This window comes from Pholcus phalangioides, unplaced genomic scaffold, assembly GCF_987345545.1.
Source record: "Pholcus phalangioides strain wild (caught in Gottingen) unplaced genomic scaffold, Ppha-v1.0 ptg000041l_1, whole genome shotgun sequence".
Taxonomy (NCBI): domain Eukaryota; kingdom Metazoa; phylum Arthropoda; class Arachnida; order Araneae; family Pholcidae; genus Pholcus; species Pholcus phalangioides.
In genome coordinates this window covers 3191734-3205458 of record NW_028301627.1, presented here as the reverse complement: position 1 = coordinate 3205458, position 13725 = coordinate 3191734, and the positions used below count along the sequence as shown (strand labels likewise).

Genomic DNA, 13725 nt, shown 5'->3' with positions numbered 1-13725 from the left:
TTCTCACACAATAAAAGAAGCAGCATTCACTTCATTTTCTAAAATAGGTTAGGGGCCATTCAAGTATTACGTAAGCAGATTTTTTTTTTAGCCATTTTTGACCCCCTCCCCCCCTTGTCAGCAAAATATCGTCAGCAGCTTAGAATATTTCATATCTTCAAAAAAGGTGGTTGATGACGTAAGCAACCCTCAAACCCCCCCCCCCTTGTCATCCAAATGTCAGCAAATCCGAAACCCCTTTCCCCCCTCGATGCTGACGTAATACTTGAATGATCCCTTATGGAAGAGTTCTCATTGGATTTTTGTGTGTGTGTGTGTGGAATTATTCTCTCCCTCCCCCCTTTATCTCTTGATTGAGGTGCATGTTCTCCCACTGAAATATCGTGATATGACCACGGCTTGGGAAATAGTAAAAAATCTAGGCACCAGAACAACATTATTTTCCTGAGAAAATTAGGTGCAAAACAATGTTTTTTTTGTTGTTTTTTCTTCTGCTTTTAAAAAACATCGTGACTCCTTTCCATGTTCCTACATATGCGGGTATAAGTTCCAAAAATTTTAAATAGTTCTCGGACTTGAATTTAAAAACCAAATCAAAGGAAAACTTAGGGACCAATACCAATTCTTTTGTCGCCATGGCGAGCTGGGATTTTTCGAACCCTGATTAGGACATATTCTCATGTGTGTGTGTGTTAAGCTATTTGCTTTACACTGCCAATTTCATTTGAAGTCCCTTCAGAATGAATCAGCTTTTGCTTCTTCAGATGAGAACTGGTTAGAAACTTCTGGTAACAAAAATCGCATTCATGTGGATTCTCCTCGTGTGCACACTTTTGTGTTTGGATAAATTGCTACTTTGAGAAAATGTTTTACAACAGATATCACACTTGTACGGCTTCTCTCTAGTATGGACCCTGCGGTGTAATTTTAAATCGCCTACTTGAGAAAATGTTTTACCACAGATTTTACAGCCATGAGGCTTCTCTCCAGTGTGGACCCTTTTGTGTATATTTAAATTGTTTGCTCTAGAAAATGTTTTACGACAGATATCACATTCATAGGGCTTCTCTCCAGTGTGGACCCTGTGGTGTACTTTTAAATGTGTCAGTTGAGAAAATATTTTAAGGCAGATTTCGCATTCGTGTGGCTTATCTCCTGTATGGACTCTTTTGTGTCTGTTTAAACTGTCTGCTCGAGAAAATTTTTTACTACAGATATCACACCGATGTGGCTTCTCTCTAGTATGGACTCCGTGGTGTGATTTTAAATTGCCAAGTTGAGAAAATGTTTTACCACAGATTTCGCACTCGTGTGGCTTCTTCCCAGTGTGGACTTTTTTGTGCCTATTTAAATTGTTCACTACATGGAATGTTTTAAAACAGACATCACATTCATATATCTTCTCTACAGTGTGGATCTTGTTGTGCACTTTTAAATTGCCTACTTGAGAAAATGTCTTACCACAGATTTCACACTCGTGCGGCTTCTCTCCTGTGTGAATTCTTTTGTGAGTGTTTAAATTACTACTCTGAGAAAATGTTTTACCACATACATCACACTCATGTGCCTTCTCTTTTGTTTGGACTTTTTTGTGCATATTCAAAATGCTGCAGCTAGAAAGCGTTTTACTACAAATATCACAAAATGTGAATGCTATAATAACCTACAAGAGAAAATGTTTTACCAATGTGTTTTCACACTCGTGTGACTTCTCCCAAGTGTGGACTGTTTTGTGCTGATAAAAACGTCAAATGTCAGAAATTTTTGGCCTCCACTATGGGCCCTCGATTTATTTAAATTGCCTACTCGAAAAAGTATTTTACCAAAGAATTCCCATTCGTGCTGCTTCTCCTATGCATGCACTCTTTTGCGTCAGTTCAAAGTGCTGATGTAAAAAATTGTTTCATCACAATTATATGATGCCCCTCACGTGTGGAAAGTTTTGTGTACATTTGCATTTTTTGCAAAACAATTCTTTCCATAAAATTCACATTCATTTGGCACCTCCTCAAAGTTAATTTTTGTGTGCTTGTTTGAAGCGTTGATCTGATGAAATGTTCTTCCACAGATGTGGCTTCTTTGTGTGTAGATTTAAAAATTGCTGATTTACCAGCGATATCTTGCTGATGAGTGTTTTTTACAGTGTGGACATTTCAGTCTAATATTTTTATGGATACTAGTCTCAATCATTCTTTTCAACAATGTTCTTCTGCAGCACCAACACTTGTGTGAGTTTTCGAATTGATCAGAAGCTATAAATTCTGTCTAAATTAACATAAAACTGGTATCGCCTTTATCCACATCATCTTCATTATGTGATCTCGCAGATGATTCACCCATACTATAAAAGATGTGTTGGAACGGACAGCAGGCAACCAAATCTCTTACAGTTTCTGTGATTCATCTGAACTCTGACGTTTTTTAAAAAAATTCTCTCCGCATATCCTTTCGAAAGCTTCTGCTGTTTTATCCTGAAGATTATGATGAGAATCTTCAATTACCTGGAAAAGAAAAGTACATCATCATCACAAAGTCTAAATCAATTATAATCAAGGTTGGCAAGGTTTTGATCAATAGGATAAAACCATTGGTATTTACTTGGCATTAGTATAAAACACCTGCTTCGAAAACCATACAGGTAAAATAAAAATCAGCGTAAAGATATAATGGGGCCACATTAATAAAAAGGAAATGATTATACAAACAAAAGAATCAAAAGAAAAGATAAAAGCAAAACCTTCAATTCGTATTAATAATGATTACCTTCTACTTGCAAGTAAATCCTTCTAATCTATTACGAGTAAAAGGTGAACTGGAACCACTCGTGCTAATACCTGGAAATCTGCCAATCGTGCAGATTACACTGGTCAACAACTTTTAATATTTTTTTCTTTAATAATGCAAATGAAATAAGTTTGTTTAACCTAATTTTAGGGTGTGGAATTCAAATATGATTGTCAGAAATCTTTATCACATACAGTTTCTTTTGTATAAATGATTGTCATTTTTTCAAAATACAAACGCACAATGAAAAACTTGAATATCTAGAAAATGGAGATAAATGACAAATATACTACTAAAAAAATATAAAACATTTATTGCGATAATTATTTTATCATATTCATTCGTCGTTTTAGGTTGCCAAAGATCGGCCTGCACAGACATTTACTGTAGGGTTCTGTTTTTGTGAAAATGGTCATTAATTTTGTAAGAAATAATTTTGTGGGAAACGAAATAATCTAGTTAATTAATAACAAAAGAAATGAAATGCCAAATTTATGGTTTCATTAATTTGTATTTTGTGAAGGGTCAGTTTTTCAGACTTTGAATTTTGCGAAGGGTTCGGAACATGGATCCAAATTTCGGTTGAACAGACTCCTGGCTCCACATTTTTGAAATGAAAAATTCAAAATTGGATTTTCAAAATAAAATTGATCACAAAGTATAGCCAATAACTTGAAAATTTTTCACTTTTATTTTGTAATATTTTCTTTTTTCGGTTTTATGACTGAAAGTCATGGATTTTGTCCACTCTGTTACAAAAACAAATATCACTGTAAAGAAAAATAATTAGTATTTCTGCTGTTTTTAACCCTTAAAATAATTGAATCAGCTTATTTCTTACACCATATGCTAAAAAAATCAGTTTTAAAATTTTTTTGACCTTTTTCTGTCATTTTGATGGTTTTTCGTAATTTTTTCAAAATAGCACATAGAAAAGTTTATTTTTTTACACACATGGTAAAAACTACTAACTAAAATTAAACTACTTAAAGTCAAAATTTTTATTTCTACAACTTGGTAATTTATAATTTACTGTCATGAAAATTGAAAAAAATTGGGTGTGGACAGAAATAGTTGAATGATTAATGAGATGAGGTAGCCATCTTACCTGAATGGAAGTGACTGCTGAAAATGAGAAAAAGTGGCAAGAATGACAAAATGCAACAAGAATTGGCCGAAAAAAGTGGTAGTACATTTAAAACGTTGTCTTCATTATAGCTATGGGAGGAGATACGGGGGGGAGAGAGCCAAACGTGAAGTCCACTGATCTAATGTATATATGTATAGATGAATTGACATCATCATCATCATGCCCCCCCCCCCCAGACTTCCAAGTCAATCTTCACCTATGATTATAGCAATTAAGGACATAAATTTCTCACAGAACATAATGCTTGAATGCATGGCATGATTTTTTAACATGGAAAAAACACAACACTAATAAAAATGCGAGAGATGATTATTAAATTAAAATGGCTTCTGCTCTAAACACTTAGTTTTTTAAAAAATGGATTTAAAGTGATTGCGCAAATAAAAAAAATGATGAAACTCTTCAAAAGAATATATATAAAAGAAGTAAAATGAGGTACCTCCGAAACATAGAAACTTGAAGTGATGATGATGATGAGTGTTCTGGGGATCCATTTTGTTTAACGTGAAAGTTCATGACGACTGCCCGCAGAGCGATTGAGCGCTGTTGCTCAAACGCGATTGTTCCTGATAGAATTATTGTGGTGATAAAATTCAAGACCACAGCTTGGAGATTCCGGATGATTTTTGTAGACTGTTCATTCATGCTGACTCTTTGAATGCGCAATGATATTGTTCTATGCTACTGCTCACGAATACAAAATAACAAGAGTTACTGAATGCATAGCACACATGTCGACATCATATATCGTTCTCTCACATAAAAAATTCATCTATGGGCTATAACAAGTTAGATTGTGATGCACAAAGGTTCTGAGCCACAAAGTCCCCCCCCCCTCCCTCAGAGGGGAAGTTCTCTCTTGACCTGCTCTCCACTGACTTACATGATCAGTTGCCATGCACACGAAGAACTCAAGGCACTTTTCTTGAGGATTTTGGCAGTCTTTTTCTCTTAACCAAACTGGGCTACATGACGTGTGATCCGAGATACGTGTAAGGTCACCTTAAATCTGGCACAATCCAGATAGAACGACTACTACAAGGGAGCTCTGGCGCAGTCAGGCATCAGTTTTTTGTCAGCTGTTGGCATCTCTGGTTATTGGTATCTGTTATTTGTCTGTCGTGTTTCATTATGAATGTATTTTTGGAAGATACATTGTTGTTCTTAAACTTTGAATGGATTTCTTGAAATTTGTACAAAAAATAGATTCCTCCATTCTTAGTGCGGTGCAGAATCACAAGCTTTGGGGCAATATACACATCTCTCTTTTGCAAATGTCGATCACAAATATAAGGGGTCAAATACAAACTACATATAAATATAAGAGTCATGCCATAGGATGACATGCTATCTTGTGGGGAAAAAAGAGATATTTAAAATATATATTCTAAGGGAAACATCAATGTATATATATATATATATATATATATATAATTTTTTTTTTTGGAATGAAATCAATTATTTTGTATATAATATTGCATTGAGGATTTTTTTTTAAAGGATCAGGTTGAGGATTTTTCTAATTAAGGCATCGATTACCTTGAGGGCTGTTTTAATGATTTCTTCATAATTCTATGCCAGTCTCATTCAAACGAATGCATATATATTCATAATACTACCACTACCGTCACACCATTGCTAACCACACAACTCCAGGGGGTAGTGCATAACTGAAATAATAGTTTTTGAATGGGTGAAGTAAAAGCGCACAAGCATTTCATGTCAGATAAGTATTTTGGAAGACATAGAATATTTTTTTTGATACGGAGGTTGAGTAAGAAACAAATTTAACTTTTCCTTCGTGACATATATTTTTTAACTTTCATGACAAGGTGTCATGTTACTTCAATGACGTTCTGATTGTTATTGTGGAAACCCTTAAAATTTTTTTCTCATAGAATAAAATTGTTTGCATGTATGCGTAGATATTTTTATGATTTGAATACATTTTTTTTTGGGAAGGAACATTTTTAAGGTTTTCTCAAAAAAAATATTTTGAAAACACATCAAATCTTGCACATTTAAGGTTGTGTATTTTACGCATATTAGGCATATTAATTACTACTACAGTTGATTTCTTAGATTTCTATTCAGTCCAATCAAGTATTCATATAGTTATGATATTACCACTAGCATCACAATATTTCTATCCACACCATTTCTGGGAAAGTGCATATTTGAAATTATTATGATTTTTTTTGAAAGGTTGAGGAATATGAATATCATGCATTTCTTGTCAAATATATATTTTGGAGGGGGTAATAGGTCTCCCATGAGTTATGACAGGCACCCATACAATTCTTTTTTTTAGCACTATGATTTTTGTATAGCAACACTTCACATTATGTTCCCCCACAAGCTGCCTATGTCTAGCCAAAAACTTGTCTTTTCACGAGTTTTCAGTCTACCTCTGACTAGCCTCGAAACTCGATTTTGCATTTTATTTTTTTGTTTCCATACCACATGTCCATACATGTTAGGCCACACACACACACAAATTTGGCCGCACAAAACATATAGAAACGTATACACAAACAATTCTATAATCTCCGTACTTTGCATTCTATTGTTTTCACCACTTCACTTCTTCCTGATTACCATGGCATCATGGTGATGCTTGAAATGAATGTATATTTTTTGTTAGAGAATTGCATTCATGTCTGTGCTAAAGTTATGACATGCTATCATGATACTCAGACCATCTATTTTTCTTCCTCTCCCCCCCCCCCCCATCGACACATATATACATGATTTTTACACATGTTATTGTTTTTTGCTCACCTTTGCACATAAATTTTTCTTGTTTGATCACACTTGCACACAAATTCTTGGTGGTTCATATTTCACTCACGTCGTCTCATTTCCTGTATCGTTCTTCACACTCATGGTTGCATTGGATTTTGCAGTTTCTTTTCACATCCACACTTTGCAAAATTCCCATGTACACAAATTTTTTTTTTGTTCACATTCTAAATTGTTTTGTATTGTGTTGTTCTACTCACTCATTTAAATGTGGTTTTGCATACTCATTCACACACACACTCAGTTTGCGAATTCACATATACACAACTCTTCACGTTCACACTTTGTTTTGTCTTGTAGTCATACATATCCAGTTGTGCATATGGGTTTCACCATGAAACCCTGAAGAGAATGAGAGCACACGTATGCTCTCATGTTTTAAAAAGAACGTGAAAGAACATGTGAAAGTATGAAAGTTTCACATGTTCATACTTAAACTCATATGTACACAAATTTATCTTCCTGCGGTTCACACATTGTTTTTTGTTTTGTAATGTCCCACACGCTCACTTTTGTATGTGGTTTTGCATAAGCTCACCTTTTCTCACACTCTCCACCATGCAAAATTCACATATAAACTAGGGTCAGGTGGGGTAAAATGGTCATAAAAAGGTGTTTTCATCTTTGAAGAAGTATAACCATATGAATTTTTCAAAAATAAGATATCTTTTGGCTGACATTTTACATTGTGTTCTTAGAGAGAAAATAAGCACATTTTTCAAAAATATTTTTTGAGTGTAACAGTTTTTTTTTTCAGCAATTTTTTAGACCTCACTTTTATGACCACTTTACCCCATGGGGTGAGGTAAAGTGAGTAGTGCATGTGGGTAAAATGGTCATACCAAATAATAATGAAATTTTAAGAAAACAATCAATTGGGTATTGAAATTTCATTTAACACATTTATCAAACACTCCTTTTCTACTTTTAAATTTATAACTCTTTTAATGTACTCTATGATTAAAACTCTTGGTTTCATTAGGATCTTCGAATACAACTGATCCCTCATTTCATTTATGCCCTCATTTTCTGGAAAGGTATAAAAATTCATTATTTATATAGGCTTTTTCAAGATATTCAACAGATAATAAATCCTTATTGATCGCTTGTCTGATAATTTGCATTATTGGTTTTTGTTCTCTTCATAATAAACCAGCACCCCACACACACAGCCTTCTGACATCTTTCATAAAGTTTGAATATAGATTTGCCTCAAATCTTCGGGAAATTTTTTCTTCAGCTATGGGAGTTTAATGAAATTTTCGCATACTTCTATTTTGTGGCAGTCAAAGTTCAACTATTTCCCTTAATGTGCCATTCTGAACATGTTTTCATTTTGCCTTTGAGTTCTGTATTACCCTTTCGTTTACAGCTGAGATTAACGAGGGCAAGGTAGTCAGTATATGGGTTGTTTCAAGTCTTTTATCAGACACAACACTGATATTAGCTAATCTTGACACTTCTCCATGTTGTTGATTCTGTATCTTTATTTTGCTTGGTCGTGAATTGTGAACATCTACAAAAGGGTGAGGGTTGTTCACATTGAGCAAGAGATTTCAAGCCTTCAATACCACTTTCCCTTGCATGTCAACCATGATTTTCTTCTATAATCCTTTTTTTTTTTTTCTTGACTTGCTAATGATCCATCTTTTTTAAGAGTGATATGGAATCTTCAACTCGTGTTCTTGCAGCTCACATGATACTCTGATGCACTTTCCAACAGCTAGCAATACTAATGGAAGGATGGCAGAGTACTTTTGTATATTCTTTTCACATATAGGTTCAAACACCTAATTTCCAAGCACACATTTGCTCTGGAAAAAAAAAATGAACTGTAAAAAGTAAATTAAGTAAAAAAACTAGTAAAAAAAATTCTTAAAAGTTCAATTATATGTTAGGCAAAATAGTTCCTAACAACTAAGTGTTAGCTAAGCCTAATGCTATGACCACTTTACCCCACGTTGTTTAATTTACTATAAAATATGAAATATAATGATTACAACTTACCAATGAATGAAATAATGTTCTTGAGACACTACAGGAGTGCCCTGCACAGCCAATCTATAAAAAGTTTGAGAAACTAAAATGGTAGCGAGAAGTTATTCAAGCACTCAAAGAATGGAACCCGAGCTTGAACAATAAAAAAAAACTGTTTATTGCCACTAAAATGTTGCTTGCCATAAAATTTTAAGAGAAAAACTTTGCTGCTGGCAAGTGAAAGTTAAAACAGAAATTTGGTAGTAATATCAATTGAAATTCTGAAATTATGCCATTTTATGTTCAGTATGACCGTTTTACCCCACCTGGCCCTATTTCTTGTTTTGTTTCCACTTCACATACATTGTTTTGTTTTGCCCTATATACTCAATCAAGGATTTGATGTTTACATGCTCTGGTTGGTTGTTTTGTACCTTCACAATTTTCAAATTCACACGCACCGTTTTGTTTTTGTATTTGTTTATACACCCAATTATGTACATGAGTGTGTGCACTCCCCTCTATTCACACATCGTGCATTTGCATCCACGCAAGTTGTATTTCCTTCATGTTTCACACACAACTGTCTGTTGTCCTACACATTTATTAATTTCTGCAAACATTTATCCATCAACTATCTCTGTTCAAGAATATATATTACCGCACTTTGACACTCAAATGTACAGGGTGTGCTAAAATGATGTAAACATAGAAATATGATGTTGAGGATACCTTTTTATGCTCATGTATTTTGAACGAATATTGAAGTGTCTATATGCAATGAGCTTAGGAGCTCATAAAAACAAGGTGTGCCAAAATAATGGTGACATGACTTTTTTTTTAGTGCAGTGTGATAGGTTTTCACGCTCACATATCCTGAAACGAATGGTCATGTATGTATAAATTTACTCCTCTTAACTAAATTTTGTTGGCTCTGCTCTTTAATGTTGAATAAAGCTCTGCTCTTAACGTAAAATAATCGCTCTGCTCAACTTCAACAATATTTTTTCCCTTTCTTCAAATCATATTGGGTGTTCAAGAATTCCTCACCCCCATTTTTGTTTTTTTACACAAAATAGCATGGGGAAAATATCATATGTCATATCAAAGTGCATCCAAGCATTTTTTCACCTTTCAACTTTCCCCTTATATGTGTTTAATAAAGATAACGTTTAAATGTACTCCCTATCGATTCGGCCCACTTAAGTTGTATTTGTCATTCATTAACCATCTCTTCTCTTCCCCCCTTTTCAGTTTCCCTCATCAATTTAATTCCTCCACCATCTCAAACAATTCAACACTTATCTTATTTTGAAGTGTCGTTAAATTTTTTGCCTCTGAACTGCAAAAATGCTTCCCGTAACAGAGTGGACAGAAATGTTTAACTGAGAGAAAGATATTTCAAATATTCTAAATAGGCTATATATGCAAACAAGCTTTTGTTTTTCCAATACAGTAGAGCGGCGATTGTCCGAACTCCAATTATCCAAACACCATATCTCTCTCAATTGTTTTTTAGATTTAGCATGCGAAATACAAAACATTCCCCGATTAGTGTATCGTTGGGAGCAGTAACAAGAGAATAAGGGCTTGGAAAAAGGGGGTGAAATCAAAGCTGGTTAAAGAGTAAAGTTTTGTCACTGCTATGGAAAAACCGGTCGCTAACTAGCACCACTATCAGCAGAGGGGCGAACTACAACAAGGAATTTTTCCCCGCTCGCTCACCACCAGTCTTTCTCACAATTTTTCATTTCCCACGTGCTCGCTCTTCTATCATCTTCGTCGTATTTTAAATTCCATCCTTAAATTTTATTCCATTTTCAAAAAGCCCTTATAAGGGTCAATTTCTTTCTCGAAGTTGAAGTTATATTTGTTATTTTTTAATCGTTCTTTTGTTGTTTTTTTATCGTTACATTTGTTGATGTTTTTGACGTTATTTGAAATGGCAAGTGGTGGGACATTGAATTATTGTTGCACCTTAGGATGAGAAAAAAGTTCAAGAATTGAAGAAGCTCATTTCTTTCGCTTTCCGAAAGACAGCAGGTTAGCTTGAATTTCGGCCAGTAAAAGGTTAAGACCAAAGCTGGTTTTAAGACATCATATGTACCGTAGTGGAGGAGCTAGCCTTGAAAGTGGAGGGTCAATCAAAATAGACATGGGCGTGGCTAAGTTGAGGAGCTCACGCTTGTATCGTCCCTCACACTACAGATGGCACTACAGTTTTCTTTGCACCCACCTTCAATGCATTATGGGAACACTTACTCTTTAACCAGCTTTGGGTGAAATCATGGTCAAGACAACAGAATGCCTTTTTATCTCACCCCTCCCACTTCGCCGTGGACTCTTCCTTTGTCCCCTTCTCTTCGCAGTGGGACTTTCCATTGAGTGACGGGTTTCTTGGAAAAGTTTATTATTGTACTCGCGATCTGTTACAGTCTGGTTCATGTCATTTAGAACTAAGGTGAAAATAAGATGTTTGGGAAGCAAAAAAGGATTGTTCTTTCGTTAGGGGAAAGCTAAAATCACATGCTTTTGTCGCCAAAAGCTTATCCAGCATGCCAAATCAACAAAGAGCAACTACAAAGAGAGATGCTTGTTGCCTAATTGTCAATTATGAGCCAATCTCGGGAAATTATTTTTCATTATTTGTGGAAACCCTGGACCTAAGTAGGACCTAGAAGTTAGGGTTGTGCCTATCTACACTACGTCACAGCTGTGTAAGGCAACCCGTCCTTTCGCTATGTATCTTGGCAGTAATGCACTAGACTATATACAATACAAATATCTCTATCTTTCCTTGGAGCTTGTGTATGCTGAACGGTCCATGTGCGGTCCTATTCAGTGCACACAAGCTCTCAGGAAATATTGGCATTTGTTTTCTTTGTAGTCAAGTGGTCTATGGTGCTCATCCTTCAAATGAGAACGTGGGTTCGATTTCCCGCATGGGCAGATAAATTTTAATTCTCCCCTAAATTCGTCTTCCCATCAGTCAGCTGTTAAAAACCTTTGTATAACTGATGTTATCAATAATACAAAGCATTTGATAGGTTCTCGCCAATTGTGAAGGATTTGCCATTTCCACTGAAATTGTCCAGATCATTCCCCCTCCAGGGTCATCTTAAAAGCATCGTGAGCCCCCAGGCCAAGTGATTTTTCTGAAGCCCTACCTATCAAATTCTCGAAAAATTCACTTACTTCTAATTTTACTGAGGCCCCCCTCTTCTCTTGAGACCCCCGGGCCATGCGTTAAGACGACACTGTCCCCACCAGGGCACATATAATCCCTTATTTCTTTGGCGATTCCTTTTTTAGACTGTTGACAGTCTATTATTATTATTATTATTCATGGGTTGCTATTTCCTATTTTTGTTATTGGTCATCATCTAAAGGTGACGCCAAGTTTGCTAGAAAATAATAACCTTCACTGCAGCTCAATGAGACGTTAACACATTTTTGGAGGTTATACATTTCCCGATATGTTATTTTTAATTTGTTCTCAGGTCTACATATGAATTCTCTTAGGCTGTATACATTCAATATTTCTATTTTTATTGATTTTTTGCATACTTCTTGTTATAATTTTAATCCCGCAGTTGTGCTTCTATTGAATCCAGAGTTTTTCTTGCCCCGACTGTCTATATTGTAAAATAAAGAACGATGGTTTTTATTATCTTCTTACCATTCCATATCAGGTCTAGAATGCCATATTTTTAATCTCGATCGCTCATTTAGTCTATTTTTTTTGGCAACAGCTAATTTTTAAGTTTGGTCAGCACCTAGTTAGCAAGTTTTTTTAGCACCAAACAATTTCCCCCTTTCGTGGTAGCATGTTCAGGATAGCAGACAAAGAGCACATACAATTGCACAAAAAAAAATGTTATCACTTGAATAAATATAATGAGTGAAAAATTAATCGAAATACGGTGGAAATTACAAAAGAAAAAAATTTGAAGAAAAATGTGTTAATTAGTGCGGTTGCCAAAACTAGCAGCTACCAATCAGCTGTCAAGGTTGCCGTGAAAAAAAAATTGTCACATTAGCGAGGATCTCGTTTATGGTTTCAATTTTTTCTTCAGCAAGAAAGACGTACAATGCATGACACCGTTTCACTCTTGGCGACTTCTCGTCATGGTTTCAAGCATTTTCTCACCAAAGAAAAATATCGCCAACACATCACCAAAAGGGCATATACTATAGCTCTTCCAGATACCGGACCATACCCTTATTTAAATTTCTTTTTTCCTGGTTTTCATTAAAAACTCATTTTGATTGTGGGTCTCCATAAATGAGAAATTGAAAAATTCTTCTTTCAACATTGGGGGCAGGATAGAAATGGTAATTACTTCAATTTGTTTGTATTCTCTCGATATCCCCCCCCCCCCCACAAAATCAATGTGACCCTCCTCCAAGGGATTCAAAACTTATTAGGGTAATATAGAGGTTAAGAGGGGAAAGCTCTTTCGCATAATCGTATATTGAGGGCGGCGAAATTTCTAGGACCGGCCTCGTCCCTTCACTACAAAGGGCTCGAGAGTGTATTGTGACAACCCTATATTTCATCTACTGACCTGTTATTGAATGTGAACTTGACCTCGAATGCATTTGTCCAAGGAATCAGAGAATCCACGCCAAGGAGGGATTCTAATTATATCACCCCTTGATGACCATTTATGACCATTAAATGACCCTTCAACGATCAAGAGCATGATCCAAACAGCAATACCCGTCGGGTAAACATCAACGGCCCTAACCAAAAATCAACTCCCGAAACGGAATAAACAAAGGAAAAAGTTCGTAGTTTTGAGATTTTTTTGAAATACTTTTTCTTCAAGTGACGTCACCGTCTAATCAATTTCCTCTCGAGCATTTTTTTTTATTTCCACACATTCCCATTGAACTTTCCTCAAAATTATTGTTAGAATAAATCTAATTCAATTTTCCATTACACAGCACGAGCGCCATCTTTCGAGAAACTGGTCATCATGGAATTACGTAATGTATTTACGATAATT

General features: G+C 35.3%; 1 protein-coding gene across 2 annotated transcripts; it reads right to left on the bottom strand.

Moving 5' to 3' along the window:
* Positions 1–228: 228 nt before the first annotated feature.
* Positions 229–13443, bottom strand: LOC149065067 (uncharacterized). Of its 2 annotated transcripts, none has more exons than XM_089254426.1 (2): positions 13282–13443; positions 229–2501 (listed from the first exon to the last, which is right to left on the bottom strand). In XM_089254426.1, exon 2 carries the CDS (start codon positions 1595–1597, stop codon positions 776–778), a length of 822 nt encoding a protein of 273 aa, XP_089110552.1. In that variant the 5' UTR covers positions 1598–2501; positions 13282–13443; the 3' UTR covers positions 229–775. The 2 variants fall into 2 exon arrangements, with proteins under 2 accessions (XP_089110552.1, XP_089110553.1); XM_089254427.1 differs by lacking the exon at positions 13282–13443 and adding an exon at positions 4374–4756.
* Between the last annotated feature and the right edge of the window lie 282 nt (positions 13444–13725).